General features: G+C 41.8%; 1 protein-coding gene across 7 annotated transcripts in view; it reads left to right on the forward strand.

Annotated features, from left to right (window-relative positions):
• Positions 1 to 17,514, forward strand: part of DENND5A (DENN domain containing 5A) — a 74,709-nt gene that overhangs the window by 28,035 nt on the left and 29,160 nt on the right. For 4 of the 7 annotated variants that reach the window (XM_056850937.1, XM_056850939.1, XM_056850938.1 and 1 more), the window contains 7 exons: positions 2,692 to 2,879; positions 3,890 to 4,207; positions 6,357 to 6,572; positions 9,889 to 10,123; positions 10,649 to 10,799; positions 11,742 to 11,835; positions 13,465 to 13,596. In XM_056850937.1, the coding sequence (XP_056706915.1) occupies positions 2,692 to 2,879; positions 3,890 to 4,207; positions 6,357 to 6,572; positions 9,889 to 10,123; positions 10,649 to 10,799; positions 11,742 to 11,835; positions 13,465 to 13,596 (1,334 nt within the window). Of the gene's footprint in view, positions 1 to 2,691; positions 2,880 to 3,889; positions 4,208 to 6,356; positions 6,573 to 9,888; positions 10,124 to 10,648; positions 10,800 to 11,741; positions 11,836 to 12,838; positions 12,947 to 13,464; positions 13,597 to 17,514 lie in introns of all 7 variants that reach the window. The other 3 variants (XM_056850934.1, XM_056850936.1, XM_056850935.1) reach the window with 1 other exon arrangement.

Below are 17,514 nucleotides of genomic sequence, written 5' to 3' on the forward strand. Positions count from 1 at the left end.
TAGGCTTCTTTGTTAGCAGAAACTCATCTGATTTGTCATCTGGACAATTTGCCAAGCACACTTTTATTCTTCTGTTCCTATGTTCCCAGTAGAGGAGTGACATATTTTAAATCTAGTCTCATTTTGTTTGTTAAAGCGTTGAGGCAATAACACCATTATGTCTTCAACAGTCATGACATACCTTCTTCTTGTTACTCAGTCAGTACCTACTGCATTCCAGTCAGGAGGCTGCAATATTTTTTAAAAAAAATTCTTTGGGCTTGTAAAGCCAGAGTTTTAAGTTATAAGTTTTATTGTTTGTTTTTATTTTATTTTGTAAGCTGCCTTGGGCTGGTTCCTCAGGAGAGGCAGAATAGAAATTCCCTAAATAGATAAACAATATAGGGCTGAGTGTCAACCTTTATATCTTTAGAAGATATATTTGATTCAAGTTCTGGAGTTAGTGAAAATGGCTAATGAAAAACAACTTGACATATGGTCTAAACATAATGAAAAATTAATTTTAAAAACTTAACATATTCATATGTTACAATAAAGCGTTCTACTGGGACCGACTAGCTTTTACATAATACTTCGGTTTAGTACTGACCTTTTAAAGTGGGTCAGTAGTTTAATTTCACAGCCTCTTCTGTGGAACAGATGTGTGTCTTGAATCCTATTCACAGTAGTTTTCTCAAGACAAGAGCGCATGGCTGTCATTTGAGTGCAGGAATGCAGCTGTTGAAGGAGCTGAGACTAGTTAAAACATAGCCATGGTCTTTGGTAAGGACTGCCAAAGAGATAAGATTATTGAGGTGCTGGCATTATGCCATATTCTGAATAAAGGCCATTACTAAATTGATGTATTATGTAAAAGTCAGTAGCTCCTAGTAGAATGCTTTATTCTGAAATTTAAACTTGTTTTAAAACTACTTCTTGGTTCTTTTCAAAAAGGTATTTATTATTATTGGTAATACAAAAATCTGAAAATGATCTGTTTCTCCGAGGACTAATGCATTTCTCTTAATATGGAATTTATACTGTGTTTGCAAACCTCACATACCTAGGTAAAGCCATTTTGTGAGTCAGTGTGTCATGACATCACCTGAGATTGATAAGTAAAGTGGCCTATAGGTCTCAAGACAGTCTTTCCCTCACAAATAGGCCTTCATTTCCCAGGCATCCTCCAAGATTGGACTCAGAGAAAATGGAAGGAAAATCAGGAATTAGTCACCTAAGGAGGCAGAGCCTTGAGGAAGAGCCTATAAGGTCCTGCCCTGGGAGGGAGCTTTCACTGCATGATGCAGGGCTTTGGTGAGGCTGCTTTTGGTAGGAGCTAATTCCTCACCCCAAGGTGGAGATATCTGACTTGAAGGGGATCACGTATTGACATAGAGTTAGAAGTCCAGTAAAGACAGTTGTGTTAGGGAGCTTTATTGTTTTTCATCTGGCTCCTTTCCCTGTAAGTTATTCCCTGTGTGTTTCTGTTGTACTTTGTTTTTATAACTATTCTATTATTTTACTAACTGTTACAGTATTTGTTTAATAAACTGGCCTTCATATTGTTGCTGTTGTTCACTCTGCCTGGCCCCTTCACACCTCATATTGAGACATACTGAGCAAAGTCAGGGTTGCCTGGGGGGCAAGGAAGGTGTTCTGGGCCTTCCCCAACCAAGGCCCAGAACCAAAGTGGTGGCAACCAATTAAGGCCTTTGTCTGCTACAGGGATAGAGAGGGAAGGAGGGGTGTGTATGGGTCTGGAGGGCTTCTTGGGAAGGAGTCCTCATCCACAACAAAACCCCACAATGGTCCTCACCTTCTCATGACATTGTGGTGCTTAACTTTTTATGAAATTTTTTTTTGAATGATGACACTGAGTTCACATGAAGTTCATCTATATGTTCAGGTCTGTGCTTAGGAAATGCTGCAATCAAAATGTGGCATATAAAGAGTTATGAAATTGTAGCTGTACTTGTAGCTGTAACTTTTAGTGTACGTATACACATTTTCAAATGATATACTCAATCTTTCATTCTAAAAATGCCTTAAGGACTGCCTACTCCCATATGAACCTACCCAACCACTCCAGTTATCCTCAGAGGCCCTGCTTCAGGTGCCCTTACCATCTGAGGTGGTAAAAGGGCCTTCTTGGTTGTGGGGCCGAAACTTTAGAACTCCCTCCCCAGGAAGATTCATCTGCCTCCCTCTATTGTCTTCTGCCAGCAGGCGAAGACTTTTGTTTTGTTTGGCATTCTCTCACTAACTGTTATTAGGCCTGCTCCCTGTTAGTGTATGTATGTGTTTGTGTTTATATATTATATTGTTGTGTGTGTGTGTGTGTGTGTGTGTGTGTGTATATATATATATATATATATATATATATATATATATATATATATATATATATATATATATATATATATATAATATACACATACATACACACGCACACACACACACACACATATATATATATTAACCATTGTATTGTGTATTATGTATTTATTGTATTGTTGTTGTGAGCTTCCCTGAGCCTGGCCTTGGCTGGGAAAGGGCAAGATAGAAATCTAAAGAAACAAATAAATGTTTGCCACCTTGGGAATCCTGGTCTGGATGGAAGGGTGGCATAGAAATGGTTTAAATAAAAATAAATATATAAATATTGCAGCTTTTTGGTGAAGAGAATTCTTCGACTGTTTTCCTGCTTTTCAGATTACCAGAGACTGATGACTGTGGCAGAGACAATCACAGCACTGATGTTTCCTTTCCAGTGGCAGCATGTGTATGTTCCTATCCTTCCTGCCTCTCTCCTACACTTTCTCGATGCTCCTGTCCCTTACCTGATGGGCTTGCACTCAAATGGGTTAGATGATCGGTCTAAACTGGAACTCCCCCAAGAGGTAAGGAGGAAAGGTTTGTCCAGAACTAGGGTTAACTTGATTGCATACCAAGTTATAAGGGATTGTAGCTGGAATCAGTGTGTGTGTGTATGCTTATGGGTGTGTATTTAAAGAAACAAAAGAGGAAGTTTAGTTTGGTCCGGGGTAGATTTGATAAGGGAAATAAGGTTGTATACCAGGGATGGCTCCAGAGATTTCACCATTCAATGCCCTCAAACTTTAAATCCTTATCACTGGAGCTTCAAAGGCTAGAAATTTACATCAAAAATGCAAGTTAAGATTACTGGGATGTTGAATCTCTGTAGTGCCAAATACACAGATATATATACAACCCTGTTCATTGGTGCCACACAATTTAATGCCTTAAAATTAAGCATTTGAGTCCTAGCAAACTCTCTTGGTAGGTTATTGCCTTGATGGAAGTTAGGATGTTCAGGGAGTTCTTAGTCATGCAAATGTTTTCTGGATTTCAAGCACATGACTTGCTTAAAAGGCCTAAACCTTGTATGAAATGGTGGTGAACCATTATTGTTGTTGTTAACTTCACTTATCTCCCGCCTTTTTCATTGAGACTCAGGTACAAAATATGAAAAGCAATTCAATCAGAGAACAAAGACCTCTAACCAACAATGCAGCAGCTTTTATTTAAAAACAGTAATTTCTTTCTGGCAGTTTAAGACTTGTAAAAATAACTGAACTGCACGGTCTGTCTTTTCTACTTGTTCTCTCTTTGAGAAGGGTATATATTGTGTACCTCTATCGTCTTATGTCTGATTCATTTCTGTTTTCTCATTGATTCTGTTTTCTTTATACGTACCTGTATACCTGTTTCTTGATTTTTTTAAAAACACATTGGGACAGTTTCATTGAACTTTCAGTTTAGGAAGACTCCAGGAGTAAAATGAAAATGCGGTCTTGTTTTAGTCAACCCAGTGGATTGACTAAAAATTTCTACATAAATTTTAATTCTACTAATGGTTACTTTTATATTTATCCTGATTAATTTCTAGGCAAACCTGTGTTTTGTGGACATAGACAACCACTATGTTGAACTACCAGAAGATTTGCCTCAATTTCCAAATAAACTTGAATTCATTCAGGAGGTCTCGGAGGTCCTTATGGCTTTTGGGATTCCACCTGAGGGAAACTTGCATTGTAGTGAAAGTGCCTCCAAGATGAAAAGCCTCAGGGCATGTGACATAGTCTCTGATAAAAGAAATGGGAACATTGCAGGGTCACCAATCAATTCTTATGAACTGTTGAAAGAAAATGAGACCATAGCCAGGCTCCAAGCACTTGTGAAAAGAACAGGCGTAAGCCTAGAAAAGGTAAGTTGTATAATGCTTTATGGGAGTTCAATAAAACAAGTACTAGACCAATCTGGGATTTTAACTGTTAATTAGTGTTGGTGCTTGGTTCTAATCTTGGTTTTCTTGCAAGCAGTCACTTAAGCCTATGAAATATGGAGGAAGACCTGTCTGCTCCAGCAATAAAGGCTGCATTCAGACATCACAATCAGCTGCGGTTTGTGTAAATCACAGTTTGTTGCAACCCCCCCTTCAAACCTTCAGCAGTCTACCTGATGTACTTACCAGTCAACAGCTTGCTTGTAGAGCCCGGGTAGTTTGCTGTTTTTATCTTTCCCCGCTTCCAAGTATCTGTGGAAGATTTGCAGTCTCTCTTGCGTAGTCAGAGCATCACTTGCTATTGGTCAACTGCAGTACTTGGGGGGGAGGGAGGAGGGGGAAGCCTTGTGACAAGCTGGACCCCCCTCCTCTTTGCATTTGGCTAAGGAACATCTGTCTCCTCCCCTGTTCTGTCTATCTGCTTCATCAAATTCCAAAACTTTTAAAACTGTGGAATAAAATATATATTTTACAGCCCTATCCACCCTTTTGCTCTTGAAGGTAGTCATCTGCCTTGTCCCTTTCTGTCCAGCCAATTCAATGCATTCCCTAAACTGTGTTCTGAAACAAAATACTCTACAGTCCCCCCGCCCCCCGACCATTTTAAGTTTCCCCTCTGGAGATGCTGGAGACAGAAAATCATTCCTGCTTGATGCATCATCATCATTTATTTATTTACTTCATTTATGCTCCACTTTTCTCTCCAGTGAGGGGGACACAAAGTAGCTTGTAATATTCTCCCTTTCTCTGTTTTATCCTCACAACAACCCTGTGAGGTAACTTAGTCTGAGTGTGTGTGATTGGCTCAGGATCACCCAGCAAATTTCCATGGCAGACTGGCGATTCGAACCTGTGTCTCCCAGATCCAAGTCCGACCTTGCATTCTTATGTAAATTACCATTCCAAAACAGTGGCCTTCCAAGTTTTGAATAGTGATTTTGAGGTACTGCTGTGCTTCAAATCTTGTGGAGCCATTAAGGGTTTGTTCACATGTGACAAAGTCCTAGTATCACTCATGTGGCTGCCTCAGGGACTTTTGGTCAGATGTGAGCCTGAAGTTGCATGCTGGGAACTTTATGCCCAGGTGTGCTTGGGCCCAGTTCATATTGGGACTGCGGTGTGCCTGGAGAGGGGAGCTGAAGCCTTCCACAACAATTTTCCAACCTGAAACAAGTACAGGGAGCTATTGTTTGTCCCATGGAAGAAACTTATATGTAGCCATCAGCACGCATAATAGTAGTGACTGATTTAACTAGCATTGGACAGGTCAGCTTCCTTACCTTTGTTATTATGAAATTTGTCAGCTGTCAATATTGAGCAGGTGTGATCTAAGTGCTTTATTAGTTTATAAGGCAATCTCCCCTGCCTTTTTTGACAAAAACACTTAATTTGACATGCGTCAGGAAGAACAGGTTGCTTACCTGTACCCAATGTTCTTTGGCCTTTTCTTCAGATGTGAAAACAAGCTCTGTGCCGAAGCAGCTTCAGAATCTTCTAATCAAAGAATTAACGCTCAAATCCCTTCCTGTGCCTTTGGTACAGGCTGTGGAAGGGAGGAAGGAACCCCTGAATAAAATTGAAACTGGAAAACTTTCTCATTATGTAATACAAAGTTTAAAACGGCTAACTTAAAAAAAAAGGAAGAGAGAAAACTAAAGTGGAGAAATTTGTTTCGGTACATACAAACTTGAGGGAAACATTCCCGTAACTCTTGCTTTTACTATTGTCAGAAAAGAAAGGATAGAAAAGAAATTACTTCCCTTGAGGCAAAATTTTCCTGGGGGTAGCAGATCTCAGGGCTGGTTCTTTGGTTAGGCTCTATAGTGCTCCAAAGCTGCTTCTGTGCAAGGTCCCATATGTGTGGGCATTATGACCACAAAGATGAATAAAAGAGTACCTTCACAGGTACTTTTGTCCGTTTCTTTGTTACGTAGTGTCATTCTGCTTTAGATTTTCAGAACAGCCAATGTTCATTATTAAGGTAGTCTAGGTCTCTTTGACACGCTTACCTCCGCCATAATTTTCTTTTCCCAAATGCAAAACTACTATGTAGACTTCTCATTTCTTATAGCTTGAAGTTCGGGAGGAGACTAGTAGCAAGAAAGACTTGAAAATGCAATGTGATGAAGAAGAATTCAAAGTTTACCAGCTCAACATTCACATACGGGAAGTTTTTGCCAATCGTTTCACTCAGATGTTTGCAGATTATGAAGTATTTGTTATTCAGCCCAGTCAAGACAAGGAATCGTGGTTTACCAACAGGGAGCAGATGCAGAATTTTGATAAAGTGAGTATGACAAGTTGGATAAGCAATTCAAATAGTAAAGAGGAAATTGTTCATTGACTGTATTAAGGATACGGCATTAGTCTGGAATGGGTAATAGAATGTTTTTAGAGTTGTAATGGGCTTCCTCTAAACAGGAAGGTTCTGTCTCATAAAAAGACTCGGGTTATTAGAGGAACGGGAAGTCCCGAGATTTGCAAGGACTGGCTGTGAGGTCATCTCTAATGGACAGAAAACTCATGCATAACTCCAAGGAACAACCGAGACAGACCAGGGGCGAATGTGAGTGAAAGTACCCATGCATAAACAACCTATTTTAAAAAGTGCACAGCCTATGGGGTGAAAATTCCACGGTTGGACAATTACTCCTGCCTTATGTATCTGGAGAAGAGCCCGATGTCTTAAAATGTCCCATTCGCAAGCAGTTTATTCACAAGCAATTAAACTTGCCTTATGTGAAAAAACCTTCTGGGTGTTGCCTCTGACGGACGTGTCAGCCCTCACCTGGACAAAGTCCCAGAACAGCATGCTTGCTTGTCCTTGGTTTTGGCCATTTTGAGGGCGAAGTCTCCCTCTATGGATCCAACTATGGTTCCAACCAAGCAAACTTGAGCAACTGCCCCTTCAGCCTTGGCTCACAGCTCCTCAGAGCCACCACCTAAAAAAGCCAAGCACAAACATGACAAGTCTACTGCCAGCAATTCCAGATGAAAATCATTGGCTCCAACATCCTCTTAAACCCAAGAATATGTCATTGGAACAGCTGGACTCGGAACTGATCTCTACAGTGGTCCTGATACCAAAGACACTGTTTCCCTCTAGGCATACCTCAGGATCCATCCTCTCCAATCTGAGGGAGAAGCTTGGATCCAACACTGCAGCTGCGGTTCTGGGGCCATCCTCTTCCCTGAAGTCATCCAAGTGACCAGCCTTTGACCCACTTTGGCCACAAGTTCACCACATCATGATCCTGATCCACAATTTGACTGGTTCTACCCTCACTATGAATCTTGGACAGATAGTCTACACTATCCTCAGTGAGATCCCTACAATGCACATTACCCTATTTTTTTTAATGGATCCAAGTGGCATGGAACTGAAAGACAACCTCCTTCTACTTCTTTGGGCTGTGATCCCGACCTTCCGCTTCCTGCAGGACCAGACTGTTTACTCGGATCCTGAGCCTTACTGTTTTCTCACTGGCTATGCCAGAACTGGACTGGGCATCAGAACCATCATGAGACGACTTTTTTCTCTAGTGAGGATTTTTGCCTCTGTAGTATGCAGTTGTTACAAATGGCTCATTTGTTAGTGATAGAGGTGTCCTGTGCTCCATAGGGACCATTCTAATAGCCCCTACTAGCCAAGACAAGCATGATTTGCCACTATCCTAGTAATGGGCTTTTCTGCATTCTCAGTTCCCTCGCTTCTAAATTCCTGTTTCTTCAGGGGTTCTTTTCCACTTCTGCACGTATTTTGCTCCCTGTAGTGGTTGATTCAACATCAAACAGCTTTTAATGAAGCATATCTCCATGCAGATTTAAACTGCAGGTTTTAATGCTGGATTTAAAATTGTTTTATGCCGAATTGACCACTAGAGGGAACAAAACGTGCAGAACTGGAACCCCCTCCCCCATAAAGAGGAACTTAGAAGTGAGGAAAATGAGAATGCAGAAAAGGCTCATGTCACATGGTCAGTAATCTGTTTCTCCAGAGAACAACCTCTTTTCCCACGGCTCCTTCCTCCACCCCAGTGTTTCCAACCTCCATTTGACAGCTGTGTACTCATTTTACTGACCTTGGAAGGATGGAAGGCTGAGTAAACCTTGAGCCGGCTACCAGAAACCAACTTCTGTCAGGATCGAACTCAGATTGTGGGCAGAGCTTTGACTGCTGTACTGCAGCTTACCACACTTAGCCACAGGGTCAGTTTTTACCCAAAGATATTTCAAATGCTTTCTCAAAGGGCTCCTTAACAAATTCCCCCTATTTTCCAACTGGTTCCTAAGTAGCTCTGCTCCTTGGTATTGGCCAAACTGATGGGCAAATCCTTCAGGTCCATGGCAACATGCCTTCTCTGTCTCCTGACTATGAAAACTGTCTTTCTGGTGGCCATAATTTCAGACTGTAGAGTCAGTGAGCTACAAGCCCTTTGTCATGATTCCACTTTCTTAAAAATGTTCAAGTCCAGGGTAGTTCTAAGGCCCTTCCTACACTTAAAATAATACTTTATTAAAACAAACCAAATAAAAACAAGGGTTTAAAACACAAATTAATAAATACATCAACATCAAAATAGACAAACTTGAACCAGCTGCACATTCTAGACCCCCCCCCCCAATCTATTTTTTAAACTTTTGGCCATGTAACAGACAGGTTTATGCAGACAAATACACTTGGTCAGCTTCTCCAGCCAGTCCTCCTTCGGGGTTATATTTTTCTTCCAATTTTGGGCAAGTATTGGGCAAGGCACCCAGAGGAGAGCAAGCTGGCTGTGGAGAAAGGGGAGTAAAACCAACCCCCCCATACACACACACTACAGCCAGCTTGCACTTTCCCGAGGTGCTTGTCATTATGCTGGTGGTGGTGGGTGTACTCTCTGTTCCCTTCAGCTACTTTGCTCTCCTCCACTACCACCAAGGTGCTGGGATGAGAACATAAGAAAATCCATGCTGGATCAGACCAGGGTCCATCAAGTCCAGCAGTCTGTTCACACAGTGGCCAACCAGGTGCCTCTAGGAAGCCCACAAACAAGACGACTGCAGCAGCATTATCCTGCCTGTGCTCCACAGCACCTAATATATTAGGCACGCTCCTCTGATCCTGGAGAGAGTAGGTATGCGTCATGACTAGTATCCATTTTGACTAGTAGCCATGAATACCCCTCTCCTCCATGAACATGTCCACTCTGAGAATGCAGAGGCTGCCAAGAAGGGTGAGGGGTTATTGGAAAGATGTGGGCTTCATGCCAAGGATGGAAATAAAGGCCCATCTCAAGAGAGTTCACTGCCTACCTGTCCTTTAGTTCTGGTGGCAGCAGCTGTTTCAAGGTGGGGACCTCCTGCCAACTACAAGCCCCTGCAGGGCAACGGTCATGCTTGCTTTCTTCGAACCTTGGGTGGGCGCTGTATTGGGGAACAGTGTCCAAAAGAGCCACACGTGGCTCCTGAGGATCACTGATTTAGTATATCTTTCGTTTCAAAATGGTGTACGTGTTAAAATAGAGAAGTAAAAAAATAAATAAATGGTGGTGCGGATGGATCTTTAGAAAGTACTTAACAAGGGGATGCATAAGTATTTTTTTCTCTTAATTCACTAGGCATCATTCCTGTCTGACCAGCCTGAACCTTATTTGCCTTTCCTCTCAAGATTTTTGGAGACACAGATGTTTGCTTCTTTTATCGACAATAAGATCATGTGCCATGATGATGATGAAAAAGATCCTATTTTGAGGGTGTTTGATTCTAGAGTGGATAAAATTAGACTGCTTAATGTTCGTACACCAACTTTGCGCACATCAATGTACCAAAAGTGCACTACCATCGATGAGGCTGGTAAGGGCTTAAAGAACGCTTTAAAGGGACTGCAGCTGTTTCTGTTAATAATACTGAGATAATGCTGAAATACGAACGTGCAAAACAGCTTTTGAGAAATGCAGGGTCCTTAAAAAGTATAATGACAAATGACATTGGCCTGTATCCAACCAGTTCTGAAGACGTAAGGGGCACAAGATAAAAAGGTGATGTTTGCCAATTTCTCCTGCTCACTGAGACCCTACAGAAATCTTGTTCCTGGGGAAGTCAGTGGACCTTGAGGAACAGCACAGGGAGTAAAGTGGGAGTCTGCAGTAGGAGGGAGTAATCAGCAAAAGTTGCCTCCTCTTCCTGAGAAAACATAGGAATGTGTGGTTGCATACAGTAACCTATCTAAAATACTACCAGTGTAATCCTAAACAGAGTGGCAGGTTTCATTCCTTCTTCTTGCCTTTTGTATTGTTCTATTTCCCAACTTAGATTGAAGCCATCCCTTCAGGATAATGGGTTTTACGATGTGTTTATAATAGTTTGTTTTTTCTTCAGAGAAAGCTATTGAGTTACGGCTGGCAAAAATAGATCACACGGCAGTGCATCCCCACTTGCTTGATATGAAGATTGGACAAGGAAAATACGAACCTGGATTTTTTCCTAAACTTCAGTCTGATGTGCTTTCTACGGGACCAACAAGCAACAAGTGAGTAAACTGATTTTGGAAGATATTATGCTTACCAATCTGAATGATTTGAGACCATGTGCCTCTTAAAATTATGATCAGCAGTAATAACCTTTGTCTTATCCTCAGAGGATGATTTAGAGCACTATATCAGTGCTCATCCCTGTGCAGAGTGCCATAAGAAGGTAGTTTTATTCTGAACAGGCTACATGCTATCCTTACAAGAGAACATTCTTGAAGCTGCAAATAAAAACTTCAAATAAAAGGGAGGAACAAGAAATTAAGCAGCAGACAAATCTCTTGTTCTTGATAAAAAATAATTCTGTGATGATTAATTTTTAACCATCATTGGTTTTAACTAGAGAAAAAAGATGCTGAGCAGAACTGACAGAATATGCTTATGGATAACCTATAGTATGTGGTATGGTTTTAGTCATTTTATCGTCAGCCTCTGTTGCTTAGGATCCAGGGTGGACCTACACATTTTATTTCAATTTCTGTGCTAGTATATCTTAAAGCAGAGTTCACCAACATGGTGCCTGCCACTAATGCCCCTGGTGCCCACCAAGCTTTTCAAAAAGGGGCCTTTTAAACAGGCTTGTGCTTGGGTGTCCTCATTCAAATGAAAGGGGTTTCCATGGCTGCAATAACAGCTGGCAGCTTCAGGATCAGGAGGGACGAGTAAGCACCCAGGCTTGTGGGTCCATTCTCCCTTCAGGCTTTCCTTCTTTTTATTACCCATTGTCTCTCCTTTCCTTACCCCAGGTTTCCCTTCATTTCTCCCCCCCCCCCTTATGCAATTCCTTTGCAAAGTGAGGAGGGAGGTATTGTGTTTGGCTCTGCCTCCTTTGGCAGCCATTTCGGGGTGGTGCTGACCTTACTCTCTGAAAATTCCAAATGTGCCCACAGCCTCAAAAAGGTTGCAAACCGCCATCTTATAGAATACTTCTCTTGGTTTTCTAGATGGACCAAGCGAAATGCACCTGCACAGTGGAGGCGGAAAGACAGGCAGAAACAACACACAGAGCATCTTCGTCTTGACAATGATCAGAGAGAGGTGAAAACTGTTTTGTAACAAAAATACTTAATGTTAATGCCTTTCTTTTATATAGCTGGCTCAGAAGTTCTCAGTATCTTCTCCTGGATAACACACATGTTACACTGCAATCCTGAGTTCCTTCATAGGCTTAGATTGGAGTAACTTTATTTTATTTCATTAGTGACTTTGCATAGGATTGCATAGCCTGTCTTTTAAGAAGTCTGCTTATTATCCTAAAAGTTGCAGCATATTAGGATTTCTTTTTGCATTTTCAGTAACTAAATACAAGCAACAGAACACCACGTTTTAATTGCAAATGCTTGCTAGTAGAAACTTAGAACAAGGAACATAAAAAAACCATACTTCTATTAAATGAAATAGTTCACTTTTGACATATATTGGTGGCTGTAAAGTAGCATCCAGACACTGTTCTTGGGTATTTGTAATATTTGAGGAATGTTTTCTTAAAATAGAATACTTTTGCATATTAGGTAAAGCCCCAGAACATTAGCTATCAGATGTGCAGATCCATAAACTTGTTCGGTAAATTAATGCCTAGATATTTATTGATATTGTCATTTACTGATATTGTCATTATCCTTCAATACTTTACCTACTTATGAAAATATTCTTAGTAGTTTTTAACTAAATCAGGGCAATTATGTAACAGAATGAATGTGTTATTTTTGGACAAAATCTGTTATATAGTCACTTGGGGGAAAGCATTTTTTCAACAGTATTACAAAAGTCTGAGTTTAAGTCCTACCTTTCTTTTGCTTTGATTTTGTGTTGTATTTATTGATTTATTCCTTACTGTGTTTAATTTTCTCTTAATTTATAAGTTGTGTTGTATTATGTGTTACCACTTTAGGAAGTCACAAGTCATCTTATGGCCTCTGTCCTGTTTTTGCATGTGTGCTTTTATTATTTCTTGTCTGGCTACCAGACTGTTACCTAACCTGAGCTGTTTAACTTTTTTGTTTTGTTTTGCTATGTTTTGCTATCTTCCCTGCCTTGCCAGCACCTGGATTTTGTTTTACCAGAGCTTCAGTTGCAATTATGTTTAGACTTGGACCAGCATGATTGGCCTTTCACGCACTCTATAAAATCTGTTTCAGAGCTTTACCTGGTATGTTGTGTATGCATAGGTGTGTGTGTGATGTGATGTAACATATTTCATCTTCTATGACTGCGTAGTTTGTGATTAAGGTTCATATGTACATACTGTAGTTCAGAGTGAAGAGATTTTCCTTTTAGTAAAGGCTGAAAATGTGTTTTTCTTAATATAGACCCAGAATAATCGAATTGGTGTGTTATTGCCAATGTATTGGACACTGTCAGTGCAGAATTTTGTATCATATTTAGAATATTTTAATATACCTGCAGTAAAGTTCTTCCTTTTCTGTTGCAAAATAGCAGCTAGCCAGGCTTTTAAAACAGAGTTTGAGTTTCAGTATAAAAATAAAAGGTTTAGGTCCTTGTGACATCTCAAACCACATTATTTTATGAGATGGGATTATGTTTCTGGGTATGATGATAGCAGGAAATCAAAGGTATAATTCTTCCGGACTACCTTACCTCTTCTTAGCTGTTTTTTTTTAAAGTTGTGTCTTTGTATACATTTTGTATTTGCCTATTTTTCTACAGAAATATATTCAAGAAGCCCGAAATCTGGGCAGTACCATCCGGCAGCCCAAGTTATCTAATCTCTCACCTTCAGTAATTGCACAGACCAACTGGAAATTTGTTGAAGGCTTGCTTAAAGAATGCCGAAATAAGGTATTTGTCTTTCTTATTGCCTCAGCCTTTGCTGGTGATACAACTAGTAAATATCAACTTGCCTTCTACTGTATATGATTTGCTAATGAAGAAATAAACTTTTTTAAGATTAATTTTTTTTCATATTAACACAGCAGTAAAATTTTATTCTGGATACATATTACATTTTGAATGGATAACATGTATGCATTATGATTCAGCATGCCTTTCTGATATAGTTGGGACATATGTTTTAACATCCTTTTTTCTAGTAAGCTGTGCATTCTTATCAATACTGTAGAAATTGCATGCCAGTGGAAATTAAAGAAACCCTTTTAACTGAAGATTGGGAATAATATGGCAGCGATACAGCTTATTTCAAGAAAAATTAATATGTTCATTGAATCTGGAAATGTTAGGCCTACGTGTTGAAGACACGGTACGCTCTTGTTTGGGGTCCCTGTGCTGTCACGCTGATGCTCTCCCCCTGATCCACAGCCCCTCCCAAGGAGATGCTCTCCCCCTGATCCACAGCCCCTCCCAAGGAGATGCTCTCCCCCTGATCCACAACCCCTGCCAAGCAGATGCTCTCCCCCTGATCCACAGCCCCTGCCAAGCAGATGCTCTTCCCCTGATCCACAGCCCCTGCCAAGCAGATGCTCTCCCCCTGATCCACAGCCCCTGCCAAGCAGATGCTCTCCCCCTGATCCACAGCCCCTGCCAAGCAGATGCTCTCTCCCTGATCCACAGCACCTCCCAAGCAGATGCTCTACCACTGATCCACAGCCCCTGCCAAGACGCTCTACTGAAGCGCGCCAGCCGAGAGATCCAGCAGAGAGGGGCTGGCCAGGGGGCCCTCAGGCTGCCGAGCGGGAAGTGTGCACCAGCCGGGAGATCCACTGGGCAGGGGGTGGCCAGGGGGCCCTTTGGCAGGCGCGTGGGAAGCGCGCGCCAGCTGAAGGTTCAAGTGGGGAGGGGCTTGGCAGGGGGCCTTTGGTTGCAGCGCGGGAAGCCTGTGCCAGCCAGGAGATCCAGCAGGGAGGGGGTGGCCAGGGGCCCCTTGGGCGGCTGTGTGGGAAGCTCGCTCCCACCGGAGGTTCAAGCAGGGAGGGGCTTGGCAGGGGCCCCTCTGGCTGCTGCTTGGGAAGCACGCGCGAGCCAGAAGATCCAGCAGGGAGGGGGTGGCCAGGGGCCCCTCCGGTGGCCGAGCAGGAAGCTCGCTCCCTCCGGAAGTTCAAGTAGGGAGGGGCTTTGCGGGGGGCTGTCTGGCTGCCACGCAGGAAGAGTGCGCGCCAGCCGGGAGATCCAGCGGTGAGGGGCTGGCCAGGGGGGCCTTTGGCGGGCGCTTGGGAAGCGCGCGCCAGCTGAAGGTTCAAGTGGGGAGGGGCTTGGCAGGGGTTCCTCTGGCTGCTGCGCAGGAAGCATGCACCAGCTGGAAGATCCAGCGGGGAGGGGCTGGCCAGGGGGCCGTCTGGCAGCCTCTCGGAAAGCGCACGCCAGCCGGGGGTTCAAGCAGGGAGAGGCTTGGCAGGTGGCCCTCTGCAGGTGGGCCGGGGGCCGGATGAAATGATCCTGCGGGCCGGAGGTTCCCCACCCCTGTTCTAGAACATTACCCTAAGAATGGGAACACTCCCCCCCCAATAGCTATTCCACACATGTGTGCATGCCCTGGAGGATTAATAGTACTTTCCTGTTAGGGTTTTCAACGCTGGGTTGGGAAATTCCTGGAGATTTGGTTGTGAGACTTGGGGAGGGCAGGTTTTTGCGAGAGGAGGCACCTCCGCAGTGTATAATTCCATAGAACCTATCTTTTGAAGCAGCCATTTTTTGCCAGGGAAATTGATCTCTGTAGTCTGGAGATCAGTTGTAATTCTGGGAACCCTTCAGGCCCCACCTGGAGGTTGGCAACCCTACTTTCTGTTGAGTACTGTTCTGATCAACTACTAGAATGTTCTTTTTTATTTTAAAGTTTTATTTTTAACACAAACAAGCATACAAGCATCAAAGCTTAAACAATCATGATATTACTATATATGTGGAGCATACTATTTGAAATTACAATTCAATGATTAATTCCTTTGAATTACTAGACTGTTCTTGAAGGGATTTTTTTCAACCAGACATAGCTTGAGAGACCAGTCCTTAGTATTTGCTACCCTTTTACATCAGCCCTTTTGGCTGAGCCAAGCACTCCAGACCAAATTTATTACAGATTGCCCTAATTAGGCTCTTGGGACCTGAGTCACAGCCAAGCTGGTATTCTCAATGCCACAGCAGTCTTCCGTGCTATTATTATAGCTGCAAGGTGTAGTAAAAAGGGATGGGGATGGGGGAACCTTTTTGCACAGGAGCTTTGTGGATGCATTCAAAACAAATTAAGCTTTAGATCAGAGCATAATACAAATCTGATGTTAATATCAGGCCTCTGCTTTTGCCCTAGTTCTGTCTTGGTTTTTGTCCATCAGAGCTACAGCTGATATAATTTCACTTGGGATCACTTCACTTGGGATTACTTCACATATTAGATAGTGCTAGTGAATGTTCGCTGTGTCAGGGACATGCAAAAGGAAAAAGGAACAAACCTTGCTTTCCTGGTGCACGTACCTATTTGATATGTGTGTCTGCCATGTGCATGTTACAATTTTATGGGTGTACATTAAATGCTTTGCTTATGCCTTTAAAACAGTAATTTTTGATGCATCTATTATACTAAAGAGTTACGTTGACTTATCAATGGCCAAGAGTTAATGTTAAATAGAGTGCTGCTAGTCAGCCAAAGGAAGACACGCTACACAAACTACCTGTGAAATTATGCTTGCATTTCAACTGAGCCAGTTTGTTAGACCTCTTCAAAGACACTGATAAATTGGAGATGCCACATGATAGCAATGTGAAGTATAAATAGGTTGCAGTGTGAAAGATTAAGAAATAAACTTCAAAGGAAGCTAATGTATATGTAGAAAAATGTGGAGAGACATAACTATCCCCAAAATGCTGTAAACTGAGAATGATATGTTTTATTGAAGATGCTGAAGACCTGTGTAAACATTGAGGGGTAGTCTGAAACTGTAGCACATTCTACTACTGTTGCTGTTATAACATGATCTATCAGACTAGCTGTGAAGTTGTCAGACATTTTTAAATTTACTCTGGATGAAAATACATCGTAGTGTCAGACTGGCACAAAGATTCTTTTATTAGTGTTGTCTGCTGTAGCAAGCAAGAAACCTGAATACACTGAAATGGACAAGTGCATTTAGTAAGCCTAGAATAAAAGTTATTTTTTATGTGATCACTTCTGAATGAAGAAAGGTCTTAATTGTTATTGCTGAGATTGTGAATTATTGGATAGTTCAGAAATGTAAGCCTAACAACTGGAGAACCATGAAGCAATGGGGAATAGCTAGGATAGAGGATACTCTCCATCTTTACCTCTCTTCCCACTCTGTAAGTCTCCATAATTTATTTATTAATTAAAATACTTTCCATCTACCTCAAAGTAGCAGTAATAATAAAGATCAATGTAAAAATAAAAGTAAAATTGAATGTTAATAACAAAAATACAACAACAGGTACTAAAAGCAGCATAAGCACATGAACATTAGCAAAACAAAAAAATCCAGCCAGGTTACTAAGTAGTCCAAAGCCTAGATCTGCAGCTGATGGATTCATACATGAGCGCCTGCTATGGAGATAGTTTCACCCAGGGAATTCTGTTACGAGTTCATCAAGAGCAGTATGTTAAGATATCTCCTAGCCCCAGTGGGTATGGTTTTGTAGCAGCTTCAGGTCTGTGTCACAGATAAAGAGTGCTGGCATACCAATGCCAATTTGGCCATTTTTTTCTTTCTGGAAAGGAGGTAGGCACAGGAAGCATTTCAAACTGCATAGTGGTGGGCATCTGACTGACTGCTTTTCCCACAGTAACATGCCCCTCAG

Source organism: Euleptes europaea, chromosome 6, assembly GCF_029931775.1.
Source record: "Euleptes europaea isolate rEulEur1 chromosome 6, rEulEur1.hap1, whole genome shotgun sequence".
In the NCBI taxonomy this organism is placed as follows: Eukaryota; Metazoa; Chordata; class Lepidosauria; order Squamata; family Sphaerodactylidae; genus Euleptes; species Euleptes europaea.